The 12,549-nt window shown below is 41.1% G+C and overlaps 1 protein-coding gene across 1 annotated transcript; it reads right to left on the bottom strand.

Moving 5' to 3' along the window:
* Positions 1-559: 559 nt before the first annotated feature.
* On the bottom strand, positions 560-10,353 carry LOC121398352. Its single transcript, XM_041577542.1, has 4 exons — positions 9,871-10,353; positions 6,191-6,314; positions 4,255-4,328; positions 560-1,366 (listed from the first exon to the last, which is right to left on the bottom strand). Exons 1-4 carry the CDS (start codon positions 10,307-10,309, stop codon positions 969-971), a joined length of 1,035 nt encoding a protein of 344 aa, XP_041433476.1. The 5' UTR covers positions 10,310-10,353; the 3' UTR covers positions 560-968.
* Between the last annotated feature and the right edge of the window lie 2,196 nt (positions 10,354-12,549).

The raw sequence follows: 12,549 nt of genomic DNA, 5'->3' as shown, positions 1-12,549 counted from the left end.
GATGCCTTACCTCTTTGTATGTGAGATATGGAGATATCACAACTAGTGATGGGCGAATTTATTCGCCAGGCATGGATTTGGGGCGAATTTCCACATTTCACCACCTGAAAAATGTTTCACAAAACTGCTACAAAAATTTGCATGTGAATAAATTGGGTGCGACAAAAAGATTTAATAATTTTGACGCCCGTTGACTTTAATGCATTTGGGCCAAAAAGTAACAAATGTAAAAATTGTCCTGCGCGTAAAAACTGTCACGTGTCAAAATCATTTTGACGCCCACTGACTTCAATACGTTTCACAAATTTTTAGGAGTTTCCTGATTTTTTAGGAGTTTCACAAAATTTTTCGCCAAGGAAAACCGGGACAGATTCACCCATCACTGATCACAGCGACCCAGTTAAACCATTGCTACACAAATTCCATTCTCTGGCTTATTCACAAATGTTGTTGTCAATTTTAAACAATGTTGCAAAAGTCTTAGTACAGATATTTATGTAATTTGGATCTTTATACCTTAAGTCTACTAAAAAATCAATAAAAAAAATACACACAGGAGTCTACTTCCTTGTTTTTTATTGGCTCCAAGCCTAGATGTTACAGTAGATGCTTAAAGCGACACTGTCATGGGAAAATGTTTTTTTTTTTCAAAACAAATCAGTTAATACTGCACTGAAATCCGTTTTTCAAAAGAGCAAACAGATTTTTTTATATTCAATTTTGAAATCTGACATGGGGCTAGACATATTGTCAGAAAACTCTATTGAAGTCTATGGGGGGAAAAAACTGGAGCTGAATTAGGAGAAAAGCTATTTTGCCCAGGAAATGCCCCTAACAAGCAGTATAAAATCTTGCTCAGAATATCAGCAAATTACTTCTTCTACTATTAAATGTTATACAAATATCTCAGGCACACATTTTCTGCCTGTCTAGATTATTCAGGGGGGCCTGGACAGCAACACTCAGGCTTACATTATTAAACACCCCTGTTTTGTCTGTTCAGCCTTCCTTTGAAGGTCTTCCATCTCTTTCTGCAACCTCTTTTCTTTCATTCTCTGGCTTTCTATCTCCTCCTCTTTCTTTTCCATTTCCCTCTTATGAACCATGTTGAGCAAATGTTTCTTCCTTTCTATTCTCTTTTGCTCCGGAGGATCCTTCGCTCTCTCCATGTGGAACTTAATATCTTTAATAATTTCAGAAAAAATCTCCAGCACATCCTCGTGTCTCCCTCTGGTTTTGATGTGATCTTCTGGGGTGAAATTTTCAAGGGCAAAGATTCTCTCCACTCCCATGTTTTCAAACTTAGCCTTCATATCTCTCAGATCCCCCTCGGTCTTATGGGTTAGAACCACAGTAGGAAAGATCTCTAGGAAGAACAAATAATTGTGTTATCTCACAACACCTAGGACACAGTTTTTATCTCCTAACACAGCCGCTAATTTAGATTTTAAGATTTTTAGAAGATCTTTTCGGTATCGTGAGACCTAAGATTATCTTGAAACGATTGTTTAAATGTACGATTTGTCCATCAACTAAAAAGACCATTTCAAACGATGTTGTCTAGTTGAAGCCAGGAAAACTGAGGGGAGCTGCCTGCTTGGCCCTGCAAATATAGATAGATTTCATGGGGACGTTGAAATTTTTTTAACCTGGCAGATCAATTTTCTGACAGGTGGCGGGTGAAAAATCGTTGGATGCACGATCGTTTGATTCCTACTAATCTCACGATAATTTGACAGATTGGTTGGATTGCAAAAAAATCAGTCGTTCACCAAAGAAAAATATTTGCGTCTATGGGGACCTTTACTCGCTAAGTACAACTAGAGCTGATTAGTTCCTATATCCATACAGTACATCAAAAGAATCGATGCTTCTCTGCTCAATAGCTTAGGGATTCTATCATGATCAGTGATGGGCGAATTTGTCCGATTTCGATTCGCCATGAAATTCGTGAAATGGACGAAAAATTTGCGTAACTCAAATTTCGATGCTGGCATCAATTCACAGGAGCCAAAATAGACGCTGATGACTTTTGACGCACATTGGCATCCAACTAATTGTCACCAGTGTCCGAATAGATGCCGCCATTGGAAATGAAATTTCGCGAATTCGTGCCTGGCAAATAAATTCGCCCATCACTAGTCATGATTATTAGGGTTTACTTTTTATTTCTAAATTATTTGCATTTACATTTCAAATATTTCCCTCTACCATTCTGATTATTCTTGAACCAACAAATGTATTTTTTTTGTTGTAATATTGTTGTGGAAGATGATACAAAGAGAATTACATCCACTGGTAAATTGCCTTGATTGTCGTGTGGAATTGAACCAGGGGTCTGACTATGTCACTATCAATTCAGTTTTAAAAAAAAAAAAAAAAAAAAAGAGTAAAGATATCCCATATTTCCAAAACTTTTAAACAAATGACGATTGAATGATAATTGAAATTATTATAAAAGTCCTTTAGCCACTAATAAACTCTATCAATTAATTATATGCTCTAAATCAACTAATGCAGAGTTCATTAAATACTTTCAATCCATAATTGATTAACTTTACCACCAATTAATTCCAACTTAAATTAAAAAATATTTACCACTTGTCTATGGTGTATATATGAAAAATTTCTTAGTGCTTCTACTGAAATTCAATAAGTTAATTCATATTAGTTGCAATACTCTTCAATAAAGCGCCAAAAATTTCTATTTGATTAAAAATGAATTCATCTAAATAATAAAGTGACTGTGTGCTAATAGAACTGGATGATCACTTTAATTATTAAACCAAGAACAATTCCATAGATTTAAAGTGCTGTTGAGATGGATGAATCAATTCAAATTAATTATACCCAATATTAAAAATCATTGATAGCAACATGGAAAAGGAAATTCATAGAGGGTGGAGTTGTCCCAAAAAGAACTATCTGTATTGTGGCTACTTCTGGGACACCACAAAGATGGAGAAGGCAGAGTATCAGGGACTGTGGTCTCAAATGTACCTTCCCTATCTGAATTAGAGAAGCTAACTACCCTAAAAAAACACAAATCCAAGCACTCTTAGAGACGAAGGAGAAGAGAGAAAACAATGAATTTTAGACTAAAATTGTTCCACCACAATGTGGTTTAAAATATTGCTAAAAACAAAACTGTTCTAAATTCAAATAGTTTATAGGTATTTAAATAGTATAAAAGTTCTATGTGCCGATGTGTGTTTCGCTCCTGATTTATCAAGGCAATTTTTGTGGAGGCGCCATCTTAGTGCATTATGTCTGATTCTGAGCTTTGAGAAGGAGCCAGCACTTCAGGATGGAACTGCTTTGACAGCTGTTTTTTCTCCCCTTCCCAATATGTATTACCACGACCTAGGTCATGTTTTTCTCACGTCTGCCACTAGGTGGGGCAAGCTAAAGCTTCAGCAGAGGTGTCAGGTATCTGCTATCTGATTACCATTTTTCTTTTGATAGGCTGCCGCTGGGGAGGGACGGGGTGATATAACTCCAACTTGCAGTGCAGCAGTAAAGTGACTGAAGTTTAGCAGAGCACAAGTCACATGACTGAGGGCACCTGGGAAACTGACTGGCTCAGATTTCAGTGCAGAATTAGTAACTGATGCAGTTTTCCCGCGACAGTATCTAAAGTATCCAAGTTTCCAATGACTGGTCATTTAGCCGAACCAAACTGCAGGAGGTAGAGTCCTGGGCAGGTCCATTTTTTGGAACCTGCAATCCGCAACCCGCATTCTTACCCGCTTGGACCGGCTACCTGACCTGCAAGTACCTTATCCGCAACCCAGACCCGCGGCCCGCTGACCATCAAGAATCAGGAAGTGCTGTCATTGTAAACCAGAAGTGACATCATCGGAAGTAGGCGTGATCAGAAAAAAGGACTAAAAATCGCTATTGAGAAGACCTGTGGCCGACCTGCGACCAGCAAACCCGAAGAACCACAGACCCGCGTCTATACCCTCACCCGGAACTTCTACCCACAACCCGCAGGTTTTTGCCGGTAACCCACGGGTACCCGTTGGTACCTGACCCACTGCAGGACTCTCTAGCAGGAGGTACTGCTGTATCAAATTCATTATATAAACAGTGTAGCAGTTGGTAATGTCTTGAAAACTAGTAAATTTAAATTTCAAAAGTGTCTACATGAGCAATTTAACACTAATTTGTGTTAGGGGGTGTTTAGTTCTCCTTTACAATAGGTGATATTCTTTATGGCACGTGAAGCACGTAGCACACACTATACTATACCTGTCAGGTCTCTGGCCTTTTCAAGCAACTCCTTTATCATTGTAATCTCCTGGTGGGGCAGTCTTTGATTTACACTAAAGAGATGAGAAAGCACAAGGGAAATTAGTGAGGAAAAAGTCATAAAAGAGTCACTTTATGTTACTCCTCCCCCTTTCTCTTGAATAATATTAATTATTTTACCAACCATAAGATGGAAAAAGGTCATTTTGTGCAGTAAGAGATCCCAGGAAAATAATCTGCAGAGTATGATATTTATGTAATTATTATAAAAAGATCCTGAAACCCACCGCTCTCTCTTCACCCCGACATTTATCCTCTCCCCCTTTGCAGAGATGGCAACTTCCATAGTCATCCAGTTAACACTACGTTTATCGTTACAGTTATGATTCTGCTAAGCATTGTGGGAATTCGCGTTTTGGCGTAAGGAGAGCTGATTGCAGCCATATTGTTTCCAGGGTTCTATGAAGGCAGCATCTCTAGATATTTATGTTAGAGTTAAAGGGGACCCATCACCCAAAAAAATTATTCAAAATCCTATTTTATCACATTAGTCAAGCAAAATGAACTTTAATTATACTGTATACATGATTTCAATCTTGTTTCCTTCAGTCTGGGAACTCATATTTATAACAAGCAGGCAGGAGCCATTTTGTGGACACTGTTATTAAGACAAGACTTGTATCATCTCAGAATCTTGTTTGTGCACCAGAATGGGGGACCTGATGTCCATCCCCATGTCCTGGCTACACAATGAGAGAGCAGTGACATCCAGGAAGTGCCAAAGGGAAAGTGAAAGTAATTGTCTGCCTCAGGCACAGAGGAGGGGCAGGCAATATTTGATTGAGATTTTTAAATGTGTTTACAACAGCTATTATAAATGCTTTAATAAAATATTTAACTGAAAAGGACTTTTATTATACAGCTTTTTGTGTCTGGGTGACAGGTCCACTTTAAGGGATCTGTGAAGGTGCCCATACACTATAAGATCCACTCATTTGGCAGCTTAAATCTGCCCTGAAGTGATGTGCAGGTCAAGTAGAATAGAATCCACACCAGACCCCTCCAAACCCAAAATCTACCCGACACCTCCCAACCCAAAACCTACCTGACCCCTCCCAACTTGAACCCTACCCGACCCCACCCAAACCTGAAACCTACCCGACCCCTCCTAACCCGAACCCGACCCCTCCCAACCTAAAACCTACCCGGCCCCTTCCAACCCCAAAACCTACACGACCCCTCCCAACCCAAAACGTATCCAACCCCTTCCAACCCGAATATTACCCGACCTCTCCCAACCCGACCCCTCCCAACTTGAACCCCACCCAAACCTGAAAGCTACCCAACCCCTCCTAACCCGAACTCGACCCCTCCCAACCTAAAACCTACCCGGCCCCTTCCAACCTCAAACCTACACGACCCCTCCCAACCCAAAACTTATCCAACCCCTTCCAACCCGAATATTACCCGACCTCTCCCAACCCGAAACCTACCCGACCCCTCCCAACCTGAAACCCTATGCGACCCTGGTAACTCTATTTATAAAGCTGCCCAACCCATCTATGATGTCACAAAAGGGGGCAGGACAGGCACTTGGGTATAACCAGAGGTTGCCTCTGCTTGAGCCGGATCAGGAAGGTTGTGGGCAGGGAGAAAGGAAAGAAGGGCTCAACCCGAGCACCCGTGGAGCCCACTTGCACATCACTACTGCAGTGTATGGTCACCTTAAGGAGGAGCAAACGTGTCGCTAATTTAACCCTCTAGCCAACGTAACAGCTACGTACCAAGATGGAAGGTTTGATATTCACAGCAAAAAAAATCATTAAAAGCCCTTAAAAAAAAGAATCAATAATTTACATTTTTAATGAAGCTTCTTTCTAATTAAGGATCCAGAACACAATGGTACAGTAATCATTATAATATCAAGGCTGATTACCTGAATATAAAAATGGGGTAGATAAAGTCAGATGATTTTACAACTGACTCCGCCTCCACAATTCTGTCAGCGAGCCCAAAATCTTGGTTCCACTCTACTCCCTTATCCAGGGGCAACAAGTTGGCTAGCAAAGAAAAAAAACACATTTAATAAACATTTGGTAATGAAATCAAGACCAAAAATTTAACTAAACCCTAAAAATGAATGTGGTTAGAAATTAATTACTAATCAGCCTTATATTGTGACATTTCTATTCTATGTGTACTGTATATTGTGAGTGGCTCCCTAAGCTCAGTAAGTGACAGCAGCACAGAGCATGTGCAGTGAATCAGCAGAAAAGAAGATGGGGAGCTACTGGGGCATCTTTGGAGACACAGATCTTTACTGCTAAAGGGCTGTGGTTGCCTTGGGCTGGGACAGAAGTACAAAACATCATGTACAACATTTCTACCTACTTCTTTAGTTAAGTGTTAGTTATTCTAAAGAAGAATGTCAGTTTAGATTCCCACAAGCTAGATTAAGGTATTTAGTCTGCCTCTTCCTTTATAATACAGGAGTGATACTCAGAGTTCCCTGTATGACTCAGCCTGCAGCCTTGTGCCTTTATATGGTCACAGAACAACCCCTCAGTGACTTCTTATATCCTTATCATTTACAGTAGGGGGTACATTATCCCTTATAATACATGAGTGATACTCAGAGTTCCCTGTATGACTCAGCCTGCAGCCTTGTGCCTTTATATGGTCACAGAACAACCCCTCAGTGACTTCTAATATCCTTATCATTTACAGTAGGGGGTACATTATCCCTTATAATACAGGAGTGATACTCAGAGTTCCCTGTATGACTCAGCCTGCAGCCTTGTGCCTTTATATGGTCACAGAACAACCCCTCAGTGACTTCTAATATCCTTATCATTTACAGTAGGGGGTACATTATCCCTTATAATACAGGAGTGATACTCAGAGTTCCCTGTATGACTCAGCCTGCAGCCTTGTGCCTTTATATGGTCACAGAACAACCCCTCAGTGACTTCTAATATCCTTATCATTTACAGTAGGGGGTACATTATCCCTTATAATACAGGAGTGATACTCAGAGTTCCCTGTATGACTCAGCCTGCAGCCTTGTGCCTTTATATGGTCACAGAACAACCCCTCAGTGACTTCTAATATCCTTATCATTTACAGTAGGGGGTACATTATCCCTTATAATACAGGAGTGATACTCAGAGTTCCCTGTATGACTCAGCCTGCAGCCTTGTGCCTTTATATGGTCACAGAACAACCCCTCAGTGACTTCTAATATCCTTATCATTTACAGTAGGGGGTACATTATCCCTTATAATACAGGAGTGATACTCAGAGTTCCCTGTATGACTCAGCCTGCAGCCTTGTGCCTTTATATGGTCACAGAACAACCCCTCAGTGACTTCTAATATCCTTATCATTTACAGTAGGGGGTACATTATCCCTTATAATACAGGAGTGATACTCAGAGTTCCCTGTATAACTCAGCCTGCAGCCTTGTGTCTTTATATGGTCACAGAACAACCCCTCAGTGACTTCTAATATCCTTATCGTTTACAGTAGGGGCTACATTATCCCTTCTAATACATGAGTGATACTCAGAGTTCCCTGTATAACTCAGCCTGCAGCCTTTTGCCTTTATATGGTCACAGAACAACCCCTCAGTGACTTCTTATATCCTTATCATTTACAGTAGGGGGTACATTATCCCTTATAATACATGAGTGATACTCAGAGTTCCCTGTATGACTCAGCCTGCAGCCTTGTGCCTTTATATGGTCACAGAACAACCCCTCAGTGACTTCTAATATCCTTATCGTTTACAGTAGGGGCTACATTATCCCTTCTAATACATGAGTGATACTCAGAGTTAACTGTATAACTCAGCCTGCAGCCTTGTGCCTTTATATGGTCACAGAACAACCCCTCAGTGACTTCTTATATCCTTATCATTTACAGTAGGGGCTACATTATCCCTTATAATACATGAGTGATACTCAGAGTTCCCTGTATAACTCAGCCTGCAGCCTTTTGCCTTTATATGGTCACAGAACAACCCCTCAGTGACTTCTAATATCCTTATCATTTACAGTAGGGGGTACATTATCCCTTCTAATACATGAGTGATACTCAAGAGTTCCCTGTATAACTCAGCCTGCAGCCTTGTGTCTTTATATGGTCACAGAACCCCTCAGTGACTTCTAATATCCTTATCATTTACAGTAGGGGGTACATTATCCCTTATAATACATGAGTGATACTCAGAGTTCCCTGTATAACTCAGCCTGCAGCCTTGTGTCTTTATATGGTCACAGAACCCCTCAGTGACTTCTAATATCCTTATCATTTACAGTAGGGGGTACATTATCCCTTATAATACATGAGTGATACTCAGAGTTCCCAGTATAACTCAGCCTGCAGCCTTGTGCCTTTATATGGTCACAGAACAACCCCTTAGTGACTTCTAATATCCTTATCATTTACAGTAGGGGGTACATTATCCCTTATAATACATGAGTGATACTCAGAGTTCCCTGTATAACTCAGCCTGCAGCCTTGTGCCTTTATATGGTCACAGAACAACCCCTCAGTGACTTCTAATATCCTTATCATTTACAGTAGGGGGTCCATTATCCCTTATAATACATGAGTGATACTCAGAGTTCCCTGTATAACTCAGCCTGCAGCCTTGTGCCTTTATATGGTCACAGAACAACCCCTCAGTGACGTCTAATATCCTTATCATTTACAGTAGGGGGTACATTATCCCTTATAATACATGAGTGATACTCAGAGTTCCCTGTATAACTCAGCCTGCAGCCTTGTGTCTTTATATGGTCACAGAACCCCTCAGTGACTTCTAATATCCTTATCATTTACAGTAGGGGGTACATTATCCCTTATAATACATGAGTGATACTCAGAGTTCCCAGTATAACTCAGCCTGCAGCCTTGTGCCTTTATATGGTCACAGAACAACCCCTTAGTGACTTCTAATATCCTTATCATTTACAGTAGGGGGTACATTATCCCTTATAATACATGAGTGATACTCAGAGTTCCCTGTATAACTCAGCCTGCAGCCTTGTGCCTTTATATGGTCACAGAACAACCCCTCAGTGACTTCTAATATCCTTATCATTTACAGTAGGGGGTCCATTATCCCTTATAATACATGAGTGATACTCAGAGTTCCCTGTATAACTCAGCCTGCAGCCTTGTGCCTTTATATGGTCACAGAACAACCCCTCAGTGACTTCTAATATCCTTATCATTTACAGTAGGGGGTACATTATCCCTTATAATACATGAGTGATACTCAGAGTTCCCTGTATAACTCAGCCTGCAGCCTTGTGCCTTTATATGGTCACAGAACAACCCCTCAGTGACTTCTAATATCCTTATCATTTACAGTAGGGGGTACATTATCCCTTATAATACATGAGTGATACTCAGAGTTCCCTGTATAACTCAGCCTGCAGCCTTGTGCCTTTATATGGTTGGTAGCTGCCTCCCAAGAACCTCATTGTGGTATCAACTACATCACTGGATTACAGTGCAGAAGATCAAACTATCTGTGACTGGGGGGAGGGCACAGGAGAATGAAGAATTGGTGTGGCGAGATGTATAAAGTATAAGCCATGGACTTACCAAGCTGAGCGTATAGTTCTGCCGTCTCATATTCGTTCATCACGGAGCAGCCGCGGTTATCCACCAGGGTCATTGTTTCCGTCAGCGGATACGTTATTCTGACTTTAGTGTCACCACCTAGTGACATCTCTGAATTTGTGTAGTTGTGGTACTTCCCATCCTCCAAGACGTACTTGCAGGTGTTGATGAAGGAGGATTTGCCGTGTCCCAAAAACCCAAAGAGCTGGAGGAGGACTCGGTCGTAGCCCAAATTGCCTGCGGCACAGTCAGCAAAGCTGAAGTTTTTAATCAAATCTGTCAGTTGGGTAATTTTATCCATTTTCCTTCCCAGTAACCAACTCACTTCATGCCCCGAGATGAGTAATGGCAGAGCTGAGAGATGGTGCCTTTTTATATAGGAAAAGTGAAAGTAAAAGTAACACAACCCGGGACACGGCATAACTCACATAGCAGAGAAGTCAAATGAGCTGGTGCTGTGACTCTCTCTTGTGGAGGACAGGTAACAGTGTTACTTTATTGTCTCTCAGGTAAAAAGTCTATTTTAAATATCAAAGACATGCACAGTTTCTCGCTTAAAAACATTTATTGGTGCATATTAACCACAAAAACTAACATGTCAATGTACAATTCACACACACCACAAAGCAGTGTCTCCCCCCCAGTCTGCCTACCTGTTGTTAGCCACACCCTCCTGACGCGTTTCGCGCTATTGGGCGCTTCCTCTGATGAAGCGCCCAATAGCGCGAAACGCGTCAGGAGGGTGTGGCTAACAACAGGTAGGCAGACAACAGGTAGGCAGATCCTCTGATGAAGCGCCCAATAGCGCGAAACGCGTCAGGAGGGTGTGGCTAACAACAGGTAGGCAGACTGGGGGGGAGACACTGCTTTGTGGTGTGTGTGAATTGTACATTGACATGTTAGTTTTTGTGGTTAATATGCACCAATAAATGTTTTTAAGCGAGAAACTGTGCATGTCTTTGATATTTACCTTGGTTTAATTGGACCTATGCACAGTACTCGCTGTATAGACAGCAGCTACCCCATAATTGATTTTTGTTTTACTAAAAAGTCTATTTTACTGTTATGCTGTGCATTTTCACTTATTTCCTTGCCCAGCTATTTGCAAAACATATATCATATATGGCTATAAGCTAGGAAGCAACAGGCTCATGCTAAGAAGGCGTCACAGTGGTTTGTGCCACTCTGCACCTGTTTCCTGAAGATGACTGCAGAAGCATTCCGAATAAGGACATATTATGATTTCTGTTATGACTATTGGTTATGCTGCTAAAAATCTGATATCCGGAGCTGCCAGACTACACCCCACTTAACCCATATAATTCTCTGTGCCTTAGAATAAAGCAGAAGAAGCATTTTGTATACTGAACAGTCTGTGTCAGTGTCATTCTTCTGGTCTAGACCTTTGCACAAACTAATTAGGACGGGAATATATAATCTCAGGACTGATTTTGTCCCTAACTCTCTCTCTCTCTCTCTCTCTCTCTCTATCTCTATCTCTCTCTCTTTCTCTCTCTCTCTATCTATCTCTATCTATCTATCTATCTATCTATCTATCTATCTATCTATCTATCTATCTATCTATCTATCTAACTATCTATCTATCTAACTATCTCTCTCTCTCTCTCTCTCTCTGTATTATCTATCTATCTAACTATCTATCTATCTCTCTCTCTCTCTCTCTCTCTCTCTCTCTCTAATCTCAGCCATAAAGCAGGGCAGGACTGCTGCTACTGGGACAGAATGTTCTGTTATACAGATAGCTAGAATCTCAGCTGCCATAAAGCAGGACAGGACTGCTGCTTACAATGGGGATCAGATAGGATCTGTGCAGCCACTGGGACAGAATGTTCTGTTATACAGATAGCTAGAATCTCAGCTGCCATAAAGCAGGACAGGACTGCTGCTTACAATGGGGATCAGATCAGATCTGTGCAGCCACTGGGACAGAATGCTCTGTTATACAGATAGCTAGAATCTCAGCTGCCATAAAGCAGGACAGGACTGCTGCTTACAATGGGGATCAGATAGGATCTGTGCAGCCACTGGGACAGAATGTTCTGTTATACAGATAGCTAGAATCTCAGCTGCCATAAAGCAGGACAGGACTGCTGCTTACAATGGGGATCAGATCAGATCTGTGCAGCCACTGGGACAGAATGCTCTGTTATACAGATAGCTAGAATCTCAGCTGCCACAAAGCAGGACAGGACTGCTGCTTACAATGGGGATCAGATAGATCTGTGCAGCCACTGGGACAGAATGTTCTGTTATACAGATAGCTAGAATCTCAGCTGCCATAAAGCAGGGCAGGACTGCTGCTTACAATGGGGATCAGATAGATCTGTGCAGCCACTGGGACAGAATGTTCTGTTATACAGATAGCTAGAATCTCAGCTGCCATAAAGCAGGGCAGGACTGCTGCTACTGGGACAGAATGTTCTGTTATACAGATAGCTAGAATCTCAGCTGAAGGCCTAGTGTTTTTATACAGGTCATGGAACTCAAGGGGTACTTTATTTATTATAATACACAAGTTTTAGTGAGACAAAAATTACATCACTACTCACCATTTATAACAGATGACATCACAAGTCAACGTTTATAAGGATACAATTTACAGGATATTCATGGCTTGTGTATATTATAAGGGGATTATTT

Source organism: Xenopus laevis, chromosome 9_10L (genome assembly GCF_017654675.1).
Source record: "Xenopus laevis strain J_2021 chromosome 9_10L, Xenopus_laevis_v10.1, whole genome shotgun sequence".
Lineage (NCBI taxonomy): Eukaryota > Metazoa > Chordata > Amphibia > Anura > Pipidae > Xenopus > Xenopus laevis.
This window is presented reverse-complemented; position numbering and strand designations above follow the sequence as displayed.

Bases quoted from the DNA above. Each gene is read 5' to 3' on its own strand.
- LOC121398352 (XM_041577542.1), bottom strand. From the start codon at position 10,309: ATGCCGTGTCCCGGGTTGTGTTACTTTTACTTTCACTTTTCCTATATA. The intron at 6,315-9,870 runs GTAAGTCCATGG...TTTCTTTGCTAG, and splicing joins AGAACTATACGCTCAGCTTG to CCAACTTGTTGCCCCTGGAT. The intron at 1,367-4,254 runs GTATAGTATAGT...TGTTCTTCCTAG, and splicing joins AAAGGCCAGAGACCTGACAG to AGATCTTTCCTACTGTGGTT.